The sequence below is a fragment of the Montipora foliosa genome, chromosome 3 (assembly GCF_036669935.1).
Source record: "Montipora foliosa isolate CH-2021 chromosome 3, ASM3666993v2, whole genome shotgun sequence".
Classification (NCBI taxonomy): domain Eukaryota; kingdom Metazoa; phylum Cnidaria; class Anthozoa; order Scleractinia; family Acroporidae; genus Montipora; species Montipora foliosa.
Window position 1 is genome coordinate 44,872,763 of NC_090871.1, and position 22,500 is coordinate 44,895,262.

Here is a 22,500-nt window from a genome sequence, read left to right on the forward strand (position 1 = left end):
GGCTTCCAAATGCTAATTTGCTGTTATGCCAGTGCTTGGAAGTGTCACCAAAATGAAACTATCCCTTTGATTGTAATGTTCTTCGATACTCCGATCTACAAGTGTCACAAGTCTTGGAGCATGTAAATAAATTGTTTACAGTAGAAGACATCTGCTCACATGCTGAAATCTAGGATGTGAGGCATGCATTTAAAATTTTGGAGTTCATTAGTGTAGTCTATGGAGATATCTGCGACATGAACATGCAAGACTTTGTCGATGATGAATTCTACGATGATTTTGATTGTGATGATGATGATGTAAATGAACACTGGGATGATTTGCTGAATGACAATTCTCTGTTTGAACTGGCTATTGAGAGCGTTTCTCTCTCTGAACTTGAAAACACCACATGTATTGATGTTTCTCAAGATAATTCTGGCAACTGTGATGTTCCCGGAGCTGCAATACTAGACACATTTCGTTGGAACACGTTACACGAATGATCTACAATCGTCGTGTTACAAGATGGCAGCTTATCCCTTCTCCCCCTCCCCCCAATTCAGTGTTGTTAGAAAAAATTTCGGACAACTTCTGGTAGTTTTGAAATCAACATTGAAGGAGGGGGGAAACGAGGATGGGTGTTCCAACAAATGTGACCAGTATTGTATTTGTTTTAAAGAAATCGGCAAATCTGTAGAGGGTGCAAAGCGGTCAGATTAGGATAGAAGGCAAGTCTCAAAAAGAGGTCAATTTCTTCCTAAGGCAAACGGCATTGTCTGTTCGCATGCTTCGTACTTCGAAAAGTGGGCAGTTTGTTTGAACATGATAATAATCGTACAAGATGTGTTGGGGAGTTCTTATAAGGTCAAAGAAATAGTGTCTGATGTCAAAGGGAAGACCTTTAATATGCTGTTTACCGCATTTCCTTATAAGGTTGTTTACACTGTGTAATTTGATTAAACATACCGTCTTGGCTGGTTTAAGTGTTATGGAGCCGAGAATCGAGCGAAATTAAGGCGGCCTGAAAAGCAAAATAAATGTTCCTTGCATTCTGAGAGTTGATGTTAGCAGTGAAGCGATGACAGCGGTTAGCGAAGGGGAGAACTCTCAAGAGGTGGGGTCACTGATGTCTCGTGAGGTTAGGAGTGTGTACTTAATAACATACAGTCGAGCTGACTTGGAAGTGGTGGCAAGTAGAGAAGAATTTTCACGCCTTGTTTTGGACAGTTTTGCCAACGCCGATCCCTGTACGCATTCAGAGGTTGTTCAGTGGGTTTGCAGCAAAGAGGCTCATAGAGATGGCGGTTTTTATTTCCACATGGCCGTAAAATTACATGCACGGCGCCATTGGCTAAGAGTACGTAATTATCTTGAGGAGCGACACGGAGTGAAAGTACATTTTAGCAACAATCACCATAATTATTACTCCGCATGGCAGTATACTACCAAAGAGGATTCCTCTTATCTGCAATCCATAAATCACCCCGATTTAACGAACGCCTCTCAGCCACACATGAGTAGAGCCAGTCGAACGCGTACAAGACCTGCTGAAGGAAATTATCCCTGCACCAAGCGCAAGAAGTCGCGTAAATGTTTAAGTATTTATGACGTATCCCAAGTAGTAGTTCAAAAGGGGATAAAAACTCGTTTACAACTTCTTGCGCTAGCAAACCAGCAGAAAAACGAAGGAAAATGCGACTTAGCCCAATTTATTGCAAACCGTGGAAGCAAAGCCGTTGATGAAGCCCTCTCTGTTGGGTGGGAGTTTGAGAATGCGGAGGCAACCCTCCAAAGAAGTCAATTGAGTAGAGTAGAGATCCTTTATGGCTGTCTGGGAAATGAGTGCGAGCCTGGTTGTGGGGGGCAGTGGATACGAATGGCTAATGAAGTTCTTCGGCAAAACAACATACCAAGAATAGAGTTTTCCAATGCTGTGCGTACTCTCCTGCAAAAGGGCCGTGGGAAATACCGAAACCTGTATCTCAAAGGTCCCTGCAACTGCGCCAAAACATTTTTATTGAACCCACTGAACAGGATTTTTAAGACGTTTACAAATCCAGCGTCTACAACGTTTGCTTGGATAGGAGCTGAAGAAGCGGAAGTAGTATTCTTGAACAACTTCCGGTGGTCCGCGCAAATAATTCCTTGGCATGACTTTCTCATGCTTCTGGAGGGCCAGGAAGAGCACTTGCCTGCGCCAAAAACACATTATAAACATGACATTGCTTTTAAAGGAGACACGCCGATTTTTGCACCAGCAAAGATGAACTTTCTTTTGTCCGAGGAGGAGTCGTGGACCAAAGGGAAACAGATATGATGAAAGTTCGATGGCGAGTATTCCGTTCCATCGTGTGCCCCTTGTTTTAGTGAACTTATTTTTCCACAGCATGATTAAACTGAAATTGAATTAGTATGCAAATTAAATCTTCTGCGCAAAAGCGATTATTATCGATTCACCGTGCGATTCACCAGACATACTTTAGCTCAATATATTGGGAAAAACGAGTTTCCAGGCATTAAAGCGATCCTATCCCGAGGTTGTGTTTAAAACTAGTTATTAAAGATAAATTGGAATAAATCCCATAGCATTTCATGCTATTGCAGCACGGTTCACCATGGTGAATCGTCTGTTTAAAGAATCGAATTGTTTATCTTTCACCTTACCAACGATTCACCACGGTGAACCGTTGAGATTCACGATTCCAAACGACGTCATAACATACAGTGGATTGGAAAAGTCTAATTACGTTTTCATATTTTCAAGTCTATTTTTACCTATCTTGTAACAGGCAGTAGACGGGCAGAATTTGGAAAACATTAATTGAGTTACTTCACCATTGTGCACACATAAGTTAATGTAATTAATGCGGGGCTTACATTATTATCCTTTTGCCCCCTACAGGGGTATGGTGATGTAGAATAAAACCAAAAAATGGACAATTTTTTTGCGCTTTATTTAGGAAAGTATCGTTTTGCGTCAGTAACAGGTGTTGTTATCCATTAGCCTAATATTTTCAGGCTTTGAGTCAGAGTGTCTCGAGATCAGACCGCCACACCATTATGGACGAGCTGTTCTTTTGCTAAAACTGATTTGGTTACTATTGAAGAGTAAAACGTGTTCTGCTGCTGTGATATATTTACACAACTAATTTAAATCCATAATTAATATTTTATACGCTTGCCGTTGCTCTTGATAACCATGTCAATCCGTTTGGGCATAGAGCTTATTAAAGTGTTCACAGTCTCAACGGGTACAGACAAAAATGTATTTATCACACGAGTTTGAAACTGTTGAAATGTTTCATGGCGTATATTGCCTTGCACAGCTTGATTCCTGAGCCTCCTGCCAACTATTGAAAACAAATTTTCAATGCAAGCCAGATCTGGAGATCTTGGGCACAGTTTAATTAATGTGCTGTTGGTGCGTTGCATTGCGGCTCTTGCTAAAGATGAATTTTGAGAAGGATCTCCATCTTGGACAAAAAGGCGCCTGCTCCCTTTGCCAGCAACGTGAAAGAGCCTGTGAAAATTGGCATCAATGTATGATGCGAAATATCTCCCATTCATTCTTTCATATGGCTCTCAGCAAATAACTCCCTTGTCATAGGAAATAGCGACTATTAATCTCAACACTTTTCCTCCCGTTCCCTCTTTATGACCTTTAGCAGTGCATCCCAGGGCCAAGCGTTCCGATTTCTTTCTCCACACACGAGCCTTCGGTACACTTGCCTGATCTAGTGGATTTTGCTTGTGTGTGAAACCCGTACCATCTAAGTAGAAGCCAATTTCGTCCGTCCAAACATTTTCACTGTAATTCTGTTTCATGTGTTTCGCAAACCTCACCCTTTTTTTTATATCTTCTTCATTCATGACTCCTTTTTTGGCACACTGTAAATAAAAGTAGTTCTGCGAATTTAAAAAACGGGAAACTGTCCTGACAGAAACTCGCCCCTGATCTATGCCTGCTTCTTCCATGAGTCTTTTGCACGTGAAATTCACCTCCTTTCTTCTCAGCACATTTAGACGTCTTATCAGTAGTCTCTTTTCCCTCTCGCTCAACTTGCACTTCGCACCCCGTTTGGAATGCATCCTAATACATCTTCTCTCCATATTTTTCTCATTCCTAATCCCGAAAACACTTCCGATAGAAATTTGGCACATCTCTGCAACTTTACGAATAGGCAGTCCCTTAACCCTGCATACATAGTATGCCCGGGCCAGGGGCACAATGTCAATCGCACTTTTGAACACCATTGCGTACTGGTTATATTTGGTCGCTTGTTGATCGTATCCCTAACAATTCGCAAAATCTTCATGCCTTTCCCACGAAAATTCCCCACTTTATATAATGAGTTTCACAATTAAAACCACTAGAAACAGCCAGCACGTGCGATTAAAGAGACGTCAATAATTCTCCATCGCACACGTTGTTATCAAAGCAAGATCTACTATGCTTCCTCCCATCACTTAACACATTATTACGAATACAATACTAGACACATTTCGTTGGAACACGTTCCACGAATGATCTAGAATCGTTGTGTTACAAGATGGCAGCTTATCCCTTCTCCCCCTCCCCCCAATTCAGTGTTGTTAGAAAAAATTTCGGACAACTTCTGGTAGTTTTAAAATCAACATCGAAGGAGGGGGGAAACGAGGATGGGTGTTCCAACAAATGTGACGAGTATTGTGCATTAGATGCACTTAAACAGCATTTAAATGCTGACTAAGAAATGTGACTTTAAGTCTAGTGTATTATTTACTACTAAAGAAGGCATTTTCCCTATGCGGGAGGCCATGCGCGGGGGGTTCGCTTTTTCAGAGTGTGTTGCAGGGGCATTTGTATTGCGTTCCAGCTACGTTCTCGTTCGCCTTTCTCTGCCATAGCTGAGTGCCTTTTTGCTGTAGCTGAGTGCTTTTGCTTTCTGACCGGAATCATGACTTCTCGCCAAGCGAATACCAGTCAGGAAGCGGCTTTGTTCCGAATTCCATTGTCCGTGGCTGCATCGATCTCCACTCCACCAGACAATACGTCGTCTTCTGCGAGCCACGCTCTGGCGCCGAGTGTGTCCACTTCAAGCGGACTTTCTCCTGGTTCAACTGTGCTTTTTTCTCCGGAACTTGCTGCTTTCATTTCCCAAGCAGTTCAGGCCGTGGTTCAGTCTCATTTTGCTGCTTCATCGGCTCATCTGGTGCCGTCTAGTGCTGCTGTTTCAGCTCCTCCAGCTTCGCTCGCCACTTCTGCGGCCGTTCCCGCTCCCCTGAGCACCTTGGCTTCTTTGTTTTTGGACTCCGGCGCGGGGTTCCAGTTGAATATCGCAGCTACACAAGGTAGACCATTTCCTTTAGTAGTTCCTTCTTTCGTTTCGACATTTGCTTCGCCTTTAATGTCAACTGCTTCGTCATTGGCCCTCGCGTCGAGCAGTCTCTGGTAGTTTTGAAATCAACATCGAAGGAGGGGGGAAACGAGGATGGGTGTTCCAACAAATGTGACAAGTATTGTGCATTAGATGCACTTAAACAGCTTTTAAATGCTGACTAAGAAATGTGACTTCAAGTCTAGTGTATTATTTACATACATACATACATACATACTTTATTGCATAGCTCCCCCCTGGGGGCTCTTCCGCCCTACATGAATATGAAATATTAAATTACAAAAACAAGATAATAATAAGATAAGATAAAATAAGATAATAACTAATTACAAATAAAAATATAGATTACATATATATATATATATAAAGACAGCTTATATTTCAATATTAAATTCACATGTTACGAATTGAAAATATTTTTAAAAGTTCTCCTTTTAAAACCACTTAGGCTTTCCGTGTCTCTGATTAATTTAGGTAAACAGTTAAAACTTTTAGCCCCACGGAAGGCAAAAGCCCTTTGCCCAGCCGCGATCCTACACTTGGGTAACGTAAGCTCGCTCTTTTGCCTGGTATCTCTTTGGTGAATTTCTGAGCGTTGTTTAAATTGTTCACAGAGATAGTTAAGAGTCAAGTTGTTGATGCATTTATAAACCATGACTAAGTCATTAAAGAGTAGTTTTTTCTTTACGTTAAGCCATTTAAGGGACTTCAGGGCTTCTGTAATGTGATCGTACTTTTTCAAGCCAGTTACGATCCTGCAAGCGTAATTCTGGACTAACTGAAGTTTTTTAATATTCTCATTGCTTGTGTTGCTCCAGACTGTCGAACAATAAAAAAGTTTGCAAAAGACGAAAGCTTTTATGAGATACATTAGAGTGCTTCGATCCAATAAATGCTTTTTCATTTATTACTAAAGAAGGCATTTTCCCTATCACCCCTGTGAAAATTCTACTTTCACTCATTCTTAAGTTTAAAAATGTCCACCAACCAGAATTTCTAACAAAATTTCTTTGGTGAGAAGGGGTGATTCTTGATGTAAAAATTATAGCAAGATACAAGTTGGGAGCTCAAATTTGCATGTTTTTTTTCATACCATGATCAAATCAAGACCATAAAATAAATTGGGAAAAATATCATGTTCCAATCATGTTCCAGTCTATCATGTTCCAATAGTCAAATATCATGTTCCAAAGATTCCTTGTTTGATGCGTTTGCTGCGCCATCTGCTTGCTTCCGCTGCCCATTTTAATTTCTCGTTTGCCTCTCATCACGTTCCAGGTGTCTCTAATCGTATTGCTGACGCCTTGTCCCGCTTTCATTGGCAGGAGTTCAGGCGGCTTGCTCCGGAAGCTCAGCTGTTCCCAGTGCCTGTTCCACATCAGCTTTTGTAGGAATTGACTGCTCCATCTTAGAACAGCAGTGCCATCAGTTCCTGGTCCATGGCTTGGCTGCTTCTTCCCGTAAATCCTACACGGCTGGACAAAAGCAGTTCATCAATTTTTGTACTCAGCTGGGCAAACTGCATTCTAGTGGTTCTCCGTGCCCTGTTTACGAGTGGACATTGTGTCTTTTTGCAACTTTTTTGGCCGGGTCTCTTTGGCATTCTTCCATAAAGGTCTATTTGTCTGCCGTGTGCTCTCTACATATTGACGAGGGTTTCCCGGATCCTCTTCTTAACTGCCTTCGTTTACAGCGTGTGGTTAGGGGCATCAAGCGCGCTCAGGGCTCCTCTTCTTACTCACGCTTACCAATCACAGATGGGCTTATGATGGTAATCTTTAAGTCTCTCGACCTCTCAGTTCCGGACCACTGTATGTTCTGGGCTGCGTGTACCCTTGGATACTTTGGCTCACGGTTCCTAAGCTCGTGTCCTTCTCCTCCACCCTTCATTTGTGTGTCCAGGATATTGCCGTGGACTCAGCCACCGATCCTTCATGCTTACGCATTAAGATCAAAGCTTCCAAGACGGACCCTTTCCGCAAGGGTTGTTTTATTCATATCGGGAAGGGTCGTTTCCCCCTGTGTGTTCTTCAAGCTGTTATGCAGTATTTGTCCATTAGGGGAAGTTCAGAAGGCCCCTTCTTCCTGCTCCAGGATGGCCGGCCCTTGTCTCAAGCTCTGCTCACTAGCTGGATCCCTGAAATTATGGTGGCAGCTGGCATTCCTGGCAATTTTTCAAGCCATAGCTTCCGCATTGGAGCAGCAACGGTCGCAGCTCGCAATGGCGTCCCCGACCACTTAATCCAGGCGTTAGGACGTTGGACCAGCAATGCCTTCCAGTTGTACATACGCACACAATCAGAGGCCTTGGCGGGTCTCTCCAGTCAGTTAATTTCTTGAACTCCTTCACGTGGATTTGGACCTCGCGGGGCTCTGTGCGTCTCACCTTGAGGCTCTGCAGACACTGTGCTTGGCCTCGAACATTTCTTATGCCCTGCGGATTTTGGCCATGCCCCTCATGCGGATTCTCTTGCTTGCTCGTGCCTTACAGTTGAGTGCTCTGCGGATGTTTGCTCTACTCTGCCACACTGGCCGGTGTGTCGACCCTTTGGTAAGTACCTCTTGCTGGGCGACGGGAAGGTGCTTGGTCTTCTCTTGGGGTGTCGTACAGTACCGCTCAAAAGTAAGTTACCACCTCGCGTCGCGTTTCCTGCGCGACGCGATTCCTGTTGCGCACAATGCGATTCGCATAGCGCGAGAATAATCGAAGCGTAAATTTCTGGCATATATTAGGAACTAATGTCTTACGCGAAATCAATCAATTTCAGTCCAACGCCCATTGCCTGATGGCTGTACAGCTTTAGGTTCCAGAACAGCTAGGCAAACTAGCCCTTTGCTTATCGACTGTATGGCGTATGGGATATGAACAGTCCAAACCTCATTGCCTGACGACTGTACGGCTTTGAGGAAAGATACAGCCTACTATTGGATTGACCAAATGCCTTGTATGGCGGGTGAATAATCATTTGACATGCACGAATGAGGCATTGTTATCACCAAAAGAAGCTGCTTCCGATGACAGCACCAGTTTGAAATCTGTGATAACTTCAGGAGAAAGCATTCCCTGCTGCGAAAAGCCTGTGAATTACAGAGCCTCCATTAGAAAAAAAGTAGAGAGAACATGGGCCAGCAAAAGAGGGGTCGTGCTCCCTCTAGAATTGCCAAGAAAAAAATATTGACAATTTTGACTAAAAGGAAAATGAGGAAAAATGTAAAACGTATGGTAAAGAAAAATGTCCCTCAGTCCTCAAGATTATACTCCATTGCTTACAAATACAAAGATTTTTCTGTTCAGAATCATGAAAGAAGTGACAGTTTTTTCAGTGCTTACATGTATTTATGTCATACAAATAAACAGAAGCATTTGCCTAAAGTTAGCACTTATTTACATAAGTATGATGGTGTCTTCCATTGTGAAGTAAACCTAAGAGGAGATATGAACTGAAATGGAGAAACTGAGCAAAGAAAATCACCATTGAAAATTCTTACAGATAAGTTAGCGACCATTGGATTAAAGCCACTAGAAACTGGCGGTGATGGTGCATGCTTTTTTAAAGCTTGCTCCCATCAGTTGTTTGGTACACCAGACTACCATCAGGAAATACGTCTTGCAGGAATTAATCACGATCAGTGGCAAGATCCAGGGGTACAAACGGAAAGCAACAACAAAAATTAGCAATATCTTCAAAACAAAACGCAGACAATGAACCAAACTTTCCAAAAAGATTGCTTAGTAAATAAGTATTTTTTGTACGTACATGTTTCTGGGGGAGGAAACAATTTGTAATTTTAATTTTTTTTATTTGCGTAGAATAAGCACCATTTTGCAATGTAATGCGTAACAAAAATATCAAGTCGTGTTCCAACTTTTGTCCACCAGTTCACCAAAATCAATCGCACACATCATTTGTTGTTGTACAAATCTTTAATTATATCCAACTTAGATGTCTTGCTACGAACAATACTTATAACACTTCTCTATACAATAAAATAACGAAATTTACACAAAGACGTCTCTGGTAACGCTGTTTATATTAATGGCTACGAAAAAAAACACTCATGATAAAATACTATCATCGAAATGGCCTTTGGCGCCGAAAAAAATACATATCAATTCTCTTACCATACAGTTTATGTGCAAGTAAATCCAGCTTGATTGCTTGAGCCGCTCTAGAGATAAATTTAAAAATGTTCGCCCCCGAACACATTGTTACAAGCTCCATTTCCTCCAAAATAAACCCTGCTTGTTCAGTTCTTTTTGTTCTCCCAGAGAAACGAAATGTTCTCAAGACGTGAAACAGTGCACGGACAATTCTCATAAGATTACCAGACGGCTGCAAAATCTGTTGCTTCTTTCTCTGCTTTAAGCGGCCAATATTCCCATTTTTCTCGAACCCCGAACACAATTGCTTGATCCGCCACTGTGTAACAAGAACCAAACAACAAGAGAGTAGCGCAACATTGAACGCGGGAGGAAAATGTCCGCTCAATTTGATGCAAGAAAGCCTCCATTTTATCGAAACACCTTCGGAAACGTTTCTGAACGTTTGTGGGGTACGCAAATAGAATCCAAGGGCCAAAACAATAGATTCAACACACGTGGATTTCTGAGAAACGTGACTTGTTGCGTGACAGTCTTTAATCGATCAGAAATGGAGGGTAAAACGGATAAATATTCAGTGGCCACGTGGAGAAAGAGTAAGAAAGAAAAGAAGAATGATAACAAGAGGAAATACTACCGAAATAATCATAAAAAGGTTGCTGAAAAGGCCAGAGAACGAATGAAGCGGCTACGTGAAAATCGTAAGCTACACGATGTAAGAAGTTTGAAAGGTCGTGGAAACGTGGCAACACGTGCTTCATCAAAGGGAAGAATTTCAGGTGAAAAAAGAGCAGATGAAGTCCGCGCTAAGAAAATTGAAAGAAAAAGAGAAGAGGAAAGAGAGGAACAGAGAAAAGAACATAAAAGAAGGCAAACAAAAGAGCGAGTTCCCAAATTTCGGGAGAAAAGAAAACTTGCCAATGATACAAGACCGGAATGGGAAGGAGATTGTGCAACTCCATCGGCATTTCCTTCACGAATGTCTAAGAAAAGGGCTAGGGACAAGGTCACCCCCACGTTACCGAAATCACCCCGGAAAAAAGCAGAGGTAGTCCAAACTTTGGCAAACAGTCCGAGCACAAGAAGACTTTTAGAAAAACAAGGTTTTATTCAGTCATCTGTGGACAAGCAGGATACAGAGGCCATGAAGAGTATAGTGACAGACTTAGCAGATGGGCTGGCATAGGTTAAAGGAGCCAAATCAACCAAGCAAAGAGCTGCATATGGTGTGGCACGTTCTCTGGCATTTGGGGCCTCTGTCAAGAAAACTCGCCAACAAAGCAGAGTTTCAAAGCTGGTTGGAATAAAACGGCAGCAGGTGTCAAAGGGAATTTCTAAAAGAGAGAAAGTTTTAAAGGGAGACGAGGCTTGTTGGATCGTGACAAAAAGGAAAGTCAGGATGGATGCAGTTAAAGACGAGGCCATCAAGCCAGCCGTCCAACAGGGTCTAAGAAAGATAAGATGCGCCAGCGGGTGAGGAAACGAGAATATGTGGAGCATGCAAAACACGTTCTTGAAAAGAGTGTTTCCAGGATTTTGAGCAACTTCATCCAGAAATAAAAATTAAACAACGGAAATTTGAAGAAATGAAGCCATTTTTCGTGAAAGGGGCCGGTGAAAGAGACAGACAGTCATGTCTATGCAGGAAGCATGTCGAATGTAAAATGTTATTTGATAGCTGTATGAAGTTTCGGAAGTCCCCAGAACGTAGTAACGAAGAACAAGTTCCTCATTTCAATTTTTTGAGTGAAGTTGTTGACTCAACCCTCTGTGAAAAAGAAGAAGTGGCTGCCCACCATCGTCTGGAGTGCATAATGCGAAAGTCTGATGATTGTGGCGTTAAGAAGCTAAAATTATCAAGGGATGAAGAATCAAGAGATGTTGTGGTGAAGTGGAAGAGATATGATTATGTGACTGTACAGGACAAGAATGGAGAAGAACGAAGAAAAATTGCACTGATAAACAAGGAAACACCAGTGAATGAAATGTTTAAGTACTTTTTGGAACTGCTCGATGAATACACCTACCATTCTTTCATGGCTAAGTGGCAAAAAGATGAATTTGACAACCTTTTATGCAGTCCCCCCCTAAATCATGTCACCCTGCGATCACGACTTTTCTGAAAACTATATATGCTGTTCACAAGATGAAATCCAGTCACAGTATTTCGACCCCAACAAAGTTTCCATTCATGTTACCATTCTCTACCGTCATGCAAATCTCCAAACCGATGGAAAGGAAAGTTCTGAGGAAAACCCCTCCATCATCAAGGAACACATTTTTGCCTTATCGTTTGACAACACACAAGACTACCATTTGGTTCACCATGTACCAGACCTCATTCTACACTACCTCAGAGAAGAAAATCATTTAACTGTGGAGAAAATCCATGAATTCACTGATGGCTGTGCTGGACAATACAAGTCTAAGCACACCTTTGGCGACCTTTCTTGCTGTCTCGCCGATTTCAGATGCCAAATCGAATGCCACTTTTTTGACACATCTCATGCTAAGGGAGAGCAGGATGCGGCTGGTGCTGATGTAAAGCAGCGAGCCACTCTTGCTGTACTTCAGAGAAAGGTTACCATTGGTAATGCCAAAGATTTGTACAACTATTTGTCTGAGAATTTCCAGCTGCCCACATCAAGCTCTGGAGGAATTACCCTAGAGAAGCGTGTCTACATTTACATCCCAACAGATGGGGAAGGTTCAGTTTCAAGGAAAAGACAGGGGCGTTCCTTTCAAGCTATCAAAGGCATAAGAAAGATCCACTCAGTCCAAACAACGCCAACACAGTGCAAAGTTTTCACAGGACTCCGCAGCTGTGTATGCAATCAATGTAAACTGGGCAACAGTGAAGCCTGTGTCAACTCTGCATATGTCGACAAGTGGCAGGAGACAGAGATAACTCGCGATGGCCAGGTTGCTGTGACAAGGCAGAACCAAGATGCTGCTGATGCTGACCGGGTGAATGGCATAACTGATTTGGTGGAGGCAGGAAGCATTGTAGTGATTGCAGCGGCTGATGACTCATACTATGACTACTACCTTCTAAAAGTAACCAGTTCTGGAGCAGTGTCCTTAGAGCATGATACCATTGACGACTATGGTGCTGCTTATGAGAAGGGAACACTTGTTCTTAAAGGCAGCTTTTTCCTTAGAGACAACATTATAGACATGACTTATAAATTAGACAAAAAGAAGGCCATAGTGCATGCAAACACAGTACGAGCTATCTGTGGCGAGCTTGTACTGATCAGAAGACAAAGAAAAGAAATGCACAAACTCTCGCCTGCTCAGCATGAGGAAATCATGTCTGTTTTTTAGTACTTGTAGTGTTATTTTATATGTGCTGCAGTGTTTTAGTAACTTTTAATATGTTTCAAGATGATTATTGCATAATTTGACACTTAAAATGACGTTATAAACCGAAAATGGAAAACGACCACGCCCAAAGTGCATTATGGGTAATATATATAATTTGATTTTTTCTCAATATTATGCCAATTATTATGGACAGTAAAAGAGACTATTTCACATCAAATAAACTTAAATTTTAAAATTTCCTTATTTTAGCCTATGTTACGCCTTTGTACCCCTGGATCTTGGCTCATGGCAATGTTATATAGAGCAAATGTCTGAACCAGAAACCTGGTTTGACAACATCATTCATTATTCAAACCATTTCGAATTCATTTCATTGTGTTATACACAGAACTGACTCTACTGAAGGGTCACCAAACAAAATAATAACTCCATGCACTAATGACTCTCAAACCGAGAGAATAACAATTTTCTTAGGCTACTTAAATGATGTACACTATGTGTCAGCTATACAACGTGGCACTACATCAAGTAACTTGAAAAACAAATTTAAAAATTGGAAAAGAAAGATTTTGGAGTCCAAAGATGCCAGGGAACTAAGACTGGCAAAGAAAAGAAGGTATAACAATGACGTCCAAATGTCACATGAGACCCCAGGCAAGGGAAAAGCAACTGGCAAATGATAGAAAATATAAAAATGCCAAATTGGCTTGTGAAACCCCAGAAGCAAAAGCTGCCCGGCAAGCCAAAAGGCGAGAAAAGTATCATGCAAAAAAGCTTCAAAGACAAAATAGTGTTCAGAATAGGAAAGAAACAGATCAAGTTTCCCAATCTAAACTTCCTCCAGAATTAAACTCACACTCTAATAAATCGGTGGCATCCCTGAATAAATCATTAGGCACAGGAATACAATCTAAAATCTCCAGAAATGTACCAAGAAACGACCTCCTGTTGGATAGACAGCAAAACTATTTGCAGAACTTTAAATCTACTTTGCATGGCCCTCTGCATGATGAACGTTGGGCAAAGTCAAATACCGGTATGCAAACGTTTCACATCTCTACACAGTATTTTATTAACCAGTGCATCATTTGCAAAGAGGCATAGCCAATAAAACTGCTGGTGAGCCCTTCCAACTTGTATACCTGTGCTAGGTGCGTAAGAGATTATAAAACACCTAAGGCATTTTCTGTTGAAAACTCCATGAAACCAGGGCAAATCCCAAAAGAGTTACAGAACTCGACGCAAGTTCAGGAAATGTAGATTTCTCGTGCCTTGCCAATTATGAGGGTTTACATAAAACCAGGAGGGCAGAGAGGTTATATTCTGGACATTGTATAAACCTACCACAGAATATAAAGGAACTTGCATCCTCTTTGCCTTGATATCCCAAGGACATATCTGTGATTGTAGTAAAAGTGAAAGGAAAAAATAATACATTCAAAGATGAAAATGTGAGAAGGTCCACAGTGCGTTACTATGGTTAACACAGAACAATCCTCATTAAAGGGAAGTTGCAGTTGATTTTGATGCATTTTCGTCTTTGCCAGAAAATGATGTACCATTTGACATTTCAACTGTTGAGGCAGTTACTGATGTTTTATCAGATGAGCTGTCTAATATAGATCGAGGGCCAGCCTCTTCTGAAAATGAGCAGGATATTGTTTACAATAACTGAAATGTGTAGCTTTTTACCAGTTGGTCCACAACAAGAGCAAGAGGTGCAAGCTATTAAAAGTCAACTCTCTGGAGACAAACCACTGAATTGGCCGTCTCATGAGCAGCCTCCATTAAATGAGTATACCACACCATTTCTTGCCACCATGGCATTTCCAACTTTGTTTCCCGATGGAAATGGTGATCCCACTAATCTGTCAGTTGTAACAAATGTCTCACTTTGCTCAAATTTGCTGAGAACATAGATAACGAATGGATTTACCGCTTTGCCAATCACCCTAGATTCTCATATTGGGCCTTTGACATGCTTCAGAGAAAACGGGCCTTACAACAAAGTGGTGAAGCTCACTTGACTATTGATGAACTAAAGGAGATGGCTGCTAATAATAATTCAGCAGCATTCATGTCAAAGGTTTCGCGATATGTCACAAATATCTGGAACTAATGCCTATTGGCATAAGGTAAAAGAAGATCTTAAAGCAATTGTTACAACAGTTGGAACTCCAAAAATTGTTTTTACATTTTCATCAGCTGACATGCATTGGCCAGAGTTACACAATTTGCTTGGAAGTAACTCTACAACCGTTGACAGGCGACAAAATGTGATTAACAATCCACACATTGCAGACTGGTTCTTTACTCAAAGGCTAGAGATCTTTCTTAAATATTGGTTGTACAACACTCTTGATGCCAAGTGGCACTGGTACAGGTTTGAATACCAGGGGAGAGAAAGTAAGTATTCATTGCCATGGCACAGCTAGGCTTAAAAAATGATTCTGGCTTGTGTGAACTAACAAAGATTGCCCTGAAAGGGGTCTTAGCAGATAACTTGATAAAACATCATGGTAATAGCACCACTCCTGAACTTGAAAAGGAAATTGCTGATGGCATTGAGGCACGTCAAAGGGTATGGCAATATGTTGATTGGTTGCTTTCAACTGTTAATCCAAATCCACCACAAGATGACATTTGGGTAAGACCTGACATTCATCCCTGCCAAAAGAGATATCAGATTATTGCGACTTGCTGAACATGGTGCAGTGTCACAAAAATGCATCACAAGCTACTGTCTTCGAAAACAGGGTAAAGTAAAGTAAAGTAAAGCAACCATATTTAACGTCGATAACTCGTAACAGTAATTCAACTGACAAACCTGAGGTCGACGGTGCGCTCATTTTACTCCCCCCTCTCCATCAGTGCTCCGTTTTACGGGTATTTAAAGCTACTTAGCTACACGGAAAGGAAAGAAGTCAAAACAAGGATGCGAGATCCGGGAATTGAACTCAGGACCTCTTGCACCATGGCCGCGCACTAACCAACTGTGCCACCCTTGCTCCTCAACAACAACAAGGAATTGTGACAACAAGGAATTGAAATGCTGCTTCCATTTTCCAATTGATCATTGTTCTCAGACTAAATTAGAATTTGAGAACATTCACAGCAAGTCTGATGAGATCCAATACAGAGCAAAACTTATAAGCCGAAGAAATGATTCTAGACTGAACAGCAATCAGCAACTTCAGATACAAGGTTGGTGAGCAAACTGTGATATTCAAGTTGTTCTAGATCACTATGCATGTGTAGAATATCTCACTAAATATACCGCAAAAGGTGAACCGCGTCACTACTGTTGAAAACTGCCTTCAAAAGTATTGTAAGTAAAGTTCAAAGTAATAGCAATCCTCTCAAAGCTACAAAGACACTAGGTGAAAGAGATTATGCAGCACAGGAGATAATGCATCACTTGCTGTCCCTTAAGCTGCACAGTTCTTCCTTCCATGTCATACCCATTAGTTTGAATGGCTCTCGTAGAGTAAAGACTTCTGCTATGTTGGAAGAAGGCCAAGCTTGTTCTCAGAATTCACTTCTTGATGTATATGTTGATCGCACTAATGATAAGTCAGCAGATTTAAGTAACCTCAATTTTGTGCAGTTTGTTGCAAAATATAAAGTGGCAAATGACAAGCTTACAAAACAGGCTGATAACATTATACCAAGAATATTCCCCTTATACTCTTCAAACCCAAAAGGTCCAAACTTTCCACTGTACTGTAAATATCAGTTGCTGAGATACAAACCTTGCAGAGTATCACAAGACAATGCTTGGGATGATGAAAAGCCGCCAAATGAACTCGAAATCACCAAAAACATTACACAGAAATCTTGTTTAGAGCCTAGCCAAGATATCTGGATGGTTTTTCTGGCAACAGTAAAGAATTTTCATGTGAAAATGAGGTTTAGCGTCTTCCTGCTGTGTTATTTACTTAATGAATTAAATATTTGATGCGGCCTTGTGGGCTTGTATTTCCTTGACTGTTAACTTGATTTCCACTCTCAAAATTTCCTCTAGAACTTACTGTTTGCATAGAATAAGATTTTATAATGATGTTCTTGTCTTCTGTGGTGATGCTCAAAAATTCGGGAACATTTTGTGAAAAAATTATTGAGAATGTGTGACACATGCAACTCGACTGCTCAAAATTGCCCGCATTATGCATAAATCTGCCAAACCTTTTGACTTCCCATTGAAAGAACATTCATAAAATATTCATGGTCGGTTGATTTCTCTGAAATCTTACAGGTGATTGCTAACGAGTAGAGAAAGATTTTTTCAATAACCAAAAATTCCTGTGTTTAGCATGAGAATTCAACAAGAGAAAATGCCATCAAATTTGTTGCATGTGTGATGATTTTCTCTGTTGGGGTTATGCTAAGTTTTGACAAAGAAGAAATTAAATTACAGAGATCTTTATTTTCAGCATTTATTTGAACATAAAAGATGCAATACTTGGCGAGAAATAATATTTTTTGGAATTGCGTAGTTCCAGACCCCCTTCCCCGTGGAAGGGATTGGAAATTCCAGGGGGTGGGGTTTCCAAAGGCCCAGGAATTTCCGGCAGGGGTGGTGGGGGAGGGAAGAGGGCTGGTTTCAATGAATTTTTTTGTTTTCCAGACTGGTCTCAATTTTCAAACAGTTATATGTAAAATTGTGTTCTTTGCATTTTGCCTCTCGAGTCAGTTGCTGAGATACAAACCTTGGAGAGTATCACAAGACAATGCTTGGGATGATGAAAAGCCACCAAATTATGGTTTTGTTCAGAAATGGCAAGAATTTCTTGACACAACATATGCACAAAGCAATGTCCCTGATTAATTTGACAAACTTCAGGAAGTTGTCAAAAACCAACAAGATTCGTCTGATGAAAACACTATTGATTTACAGTCTGGCTGAAACACTCAAGAGGAATGGATGATTTTATCAGATTTGCACAACCCTTTTCTGAATTCTTCCAGTGAAGGTTCTAATCATAAATATGATTGGCACGAGGATAGGACTCGTTATACTGAACAGCAGATTGGTGAAATGCCAACATGGATTAAAAATAAAAAGGAGCTCTGCATACCGAATCCTCAGTCAACTTGTGAAGAAGTCAGCACTGCTAATGTCAGTGAAATGCAAAACATAGCGCAGGCCCGTAGGGAGGGGGGGTGCGATGGGTGTAAATATACCAAAAAAGATTCCATGTTTGATCAGTAGCCTGGGACGGAGATTTTAACAATATTTAGTCAATAGATGACTATTTCAATTTTTATTTCGGCCATGTCTAGACATGTCTAGGAAAAAATTGTTTCCCGGTTGCATGTTACATGCAGCACAAAAGAATTGTTTAGCCGTTGTACGGAAAACTACTCAGCGACACTGCGGCCACAATCTTTCTCAGTTTTGCGACAGATTTTTCCACGTAGTTCACGAAAAATGGGCCGAAAAGAGCAAGAAGACAGAAAGAGAAAGGCCGCAGCCAAATCTTGCCAATCTAAGGACACCTTTGTTAGAAAACTGCCTCGACAGGAAAGTGCTGTCAGAGAAGATACCCGGCTGCAGAAGTTTATCGGGAAAACCTTGAAGGTAAATCTAAGATTTCGAGATTACTGTTTAGTGAAATACTGTGTGAACACCAATTGCAAAATATTTTATTTTAGCAAGCCACGAAATGGCACCTCACCTGCAGAGCGCAACTAGTTCAGATGCTGGCAGCAGTACAAGGCAACATAACACAGAGCCAAATGTTCATCCCAATCTGAATGATATCGAAAAGATTATAGATGACAAGATGTCTTTTGAAGCAGTAGCTGCAGCCGTGAAAGCTCTGTCGGTCGGTGAAAAATATCATCTTCTTAAGGATCATTTCGTGCCACCAACGCACTACCAGTTTCCATCACGGTTCCTTCATCAGTGCCAAAGATGCTTCCAGTCACGATACCTCAGGGACTTTCCCTGGATGGTCTACAGCCCTTCACTGGACGCGGCATTCTGCAAACACTGTGCATTGATGATGCCTTTTGAGGGCAGAAAGAACAAAGGCGCATTTGTGAACAAACCTTTCACAACCTTTCACAAGCTTTATGAAAAAGCAAAAAAAAACCAGGGTACTAACTACCACAACGAATCCATGATTGCTACAGAATGCTTTCTGAACTCTGTTGACAAACCAGAACAGAACATTGACAACCGATTGGATGACGAGAGAAAGAGAAATATTCAAAGGAACAGGCACATAATTAAATGTGTTGCCGAAGCAGTCCTGTACTGTGGTCGTCAATGCATAGCACTGCGTGGCAACAAGGAAGACCTGAGCACCAATGGAAATAAATCTGGGAACGTTGGCAACTTTTTGGCAGCTCTACAGATGATTGCCAACCACGATGAAATCCTGAAGCAACATCTTTACAGTACTGGCCTGAGTACAAGAAATGTCAAATATACGTCGCCTTCTATTCAAAATCAGGTGATCGAGATAATTGGACAAGATATCATTTTAAGCAAATTGGTGAAAGAAATCAAAGCTGCCAAGTTTTACAGTATTATGGCTGACGAGGTAACCAGCCACAATAAAGAGGAACTTGCTCTATGTGCCCGCTTTGTTGACGACAGTAACGAGGTCAGGGAAGAGTTCCTCGCGTTTCTCCATCTTCCAAGGATAACTGGTAAAGTCATAGCAGCTAAAATTACCACCACCCTTCATGATATGGGCCTGGAGATTGCAAACATCAGGGGACAGGGATATGACGCAGCTGCCAATATGTCCAGTGACAATGTGGGGGTGCAGCGCCGGATAAGGGAACAATCGCCAAACGCTGTGTATGTTCACTGTAGTGGTCACTGCTTGAATCTAGTGATTTCACATAGCTGTGCACTGCCGAACATCAGGAATGCCATCGACAAACTGAAGCAGTGCAGCTTGTATTTTCTTGGCAGTCCAAAGCGTGAAGGTAAGCCAAGTTACTTTTATGGTTATGTTATATATTTTTAAAACTATTTGTATAAACTTGCTATAAGTATTGTAAAAACAATCCACTAAAAACGTTTCATTGACAGGTCTTCTACAGTCCATCATAACAAAGGAGTTGCCAGAGTCTACAAGACGCAAGGGCCTGATAGACATGTGCAGAACAAGATGGGCAGCACGACATACTGCGTACACACACTTCTACCAGGCTCACGTCTACATCATCACCGCCCTGGAAAACATTGCGTATGGTGCAAATCGGGAGTTATGTGGCGAGGATTATCAAGATGCTGTGTGGGATCCGAAGAGCAAGGGTGACGCCATAGCGATGTTGGGGAGTCTAACGTCTTTCGACTTTATAGTATCATTCCTTGTGTTGTACGAGTTCTTGTCCCACATGTCAGGCATAACAGTGAAACTACAGGGCCAATCACTTGACATAATCAAGGCATATCAGGAGGTACTGGAAATAGTTTTATACAATAACATTTATTTTTTAAGTACCGTTCTAGAGATGTATCACAACTAATGGATTCAAATACAAAAGTACATACGTGGCAAGACCAGTAATATAAAAACATGCCAAGACCGTCACATTTTAAGAGAGAGACATCATTATGGAAAATATAAAAATGAAATATATAAAAAAAATTATGTTTTGTAGATCGCAGATGTTAAAAAGACTTATGAAGTCATTGCCTCGAAGATGGAGGAAAAGTTTGCGCATATTTATCAGCACGCCGTCAGAGTGGCTTCTGCTCTAAATGTTCAGCCTTCTATGCCAAGAGCTGTGGGGCGCCAGACCAATCGTGAGAACGCCCCAGCTACCAATCCTGAGGAGTATTATCGAAGGAACGTGGCTATGCCACTAATTAACCACATCAACGTCCAACTGGATGGGCAGTTTTCTGGTAATGAGTTGAAAAGTAAAACTGTTGTCTCTTTGAGTAAAATTTTACACATTGCTGTTCAGGTTTTTGTGGTAAAAGGAGCAATAACATTAACGTTTATTTTTTTAAGTCTTTAATTCATGTCGGATTTAAAGGGTGTCAATTGTTATTCTTTTCCTATAAACAGATTTGTCTATACTGGCATCTAGTCTTCTTGGTCTGGTGCCTTCAGTCCTGTGTGAGAGAGATCTTCCGAACGTGGATGACCTCATCGAGGCATACAAAGATGATCTTCCGTCTGCTGAGTTATTAGACCAAGAACTGCTTCGCTGGAAGATCAGGTAGAAATGTATTCTTAGTACGTGCAATACTTAATTTGTACTGGTGTACAATTCGTAATCATATTTGTTTCTTAATTTAGATACAGCTCAAAACCAAACGAGGAGAGACCCAGCACCGCTGCGAAAGCCTTGAAGGAGTGCGATGAAGACATGTATCCCAATCTTTACGTCCTGCTAAAGATTTGCTGTACCATCCCAGCCACTAGCTGTGAATGCAAACGAAGCGCAAGTGCTCTTAGATGGCTACACACTTTTAACAGAGCCAGTATGACACAAGAGAGGCTCTCTTCTCTGGCCCTTATGCACATCCACTATCTGACAGACATTGATCTGGACATAGTAGTTGATCTGTTTGCCAAGATGCACCCAAGGAGGCTTGAGCTTGGCACACTTCTGAAAGATCGTGATGATCAGCAGCCAGCCGAGTGAACAATACGGATTTACAACTTTATTTCTATTTTTGTTATTTTTAAATAGTGACATTGGCATTGTTATTCTCTACATTGTAAAATACATACGTAAAGCATTCTCTTTGCCAAAAAAAATCAATTTTGAAGTTCAAAATTTGACAAATATCCACGTTTTTAGGTTCGCTTTTAGCGACCTATATTGCTATCATACTGACCTTCAAAACGCACGAAATGCAGTCTCAGACAACTTAATTTTCAAAATTTCACGGGGGGGCATGCCCCCGGACCCCCCTAGTAAAGAGCGCCTCCGGCGCTCGTTGGTCCATATAATCAAGTGATCGCACCCACCCGTAAAAAATCCTGGCTACAGGCCTGTAGCGTACAATATTATTAGGTCACATTCTGAAGACATCTGAAGAGACAAAGAGTCCCTTTGCCTTATATTAATTGGAGAGGCAGGGACCGGAAAGAGCTATCTCATTGATGCCATCCATGCACTTTTGAATAACACATGTGCTATCACTGAAACTACTGGTAAAGATGCAAGGGGTAACAATGCATTTTCTATTATAGCTTCCTGTTTGACCTAGAGGAAATTAAGACCTCACAGGAAGAACTTGAGTAGATTACAAGAATCATTTAAGGATGTAAAATATATAATTATTGATGAGTATTCCATGTTAGGCCAAGTGACATTTGGTTGCATAGACAGGTGCTGTAAACAGATAACGGAGAATGGTGATCAACCTTTTGGAGGGATTTCCTTAATATTAACAGGTGATCCAGGTCGGCTTCCACCTGTAGCTGACAAACCCTAAGCCTAAACTATGCTAAGCCAAACAATAACATGAAAGAGTAGGGTTATCTTGCTTATAGAATGTTTGATAAAGTAATCAAGCTAATAGTCAATCAATGTGTGCAAGGAGCAGACTTGAACCAAGTCAAATTTCGAGAATTACTTCTAAGGTTGTGCCGAGGTGAATCAACCATTGATGATTGGAACCTGCTGTTGACACGTCAGCCAACCAACATTCCACACTTAACAGAGTTTGATGATGCAACAAGACTATTCTTCAGTGATGAGGAAGTTGCAAAATACAATCATGAG

General features: G+C 41.2%; 1 protein-coding gene and 3 pseudogenes across 1 annotated transcript; all 4 read left to right on the top strand.

Moving 5' to 3' along the window:
• The first annotated feature begins 10,012 nt into the window (after positions 1-10,012).
• LOC137994893 (uncharacterized) lies at positions 10,013-12,789 on the top strand (annotated as a pseudogene).
• Positions 12,790-15,211: 2,422 nt separating this feature from the next.
• Positions 15,212-20,280, top strand: LOC137995977 (52 kDa repressor of the inhibitor of the protein kinase-like). The gene is made up of 4 exons (XM_068841419.1): positions 15,212-15,436; positions 15,876-15,993; positions 18,445-19,734; positions 19,841-20,280. The coding sequence occupies exons 1-4, from the start codon at positions 15,212-15,214 to the stop codon at positions 20,278-20,280; spliced, it is 2,073 nt and encodes a 690-aa protein (XP_068697520.1).
• A 143-nt stretch (positions 20,281-20,423) lies between these two features.
• LOC137994894 (52 kDa repressor of the inhibitor of the protein kinase-like) lies at positions 20,424-21,311 on the top strand (annotated as a pseudogene).
• A 621-nt stretch (positions 21,312-21,932) lies between these two features.
• LOC137995978 (ATP-dependent DNA helicase PIF1-like) overlaps positions 21,933-22,500 on the top strand; it is a 1,216-nt pseudogene continuing 648 nt past the window's right edge.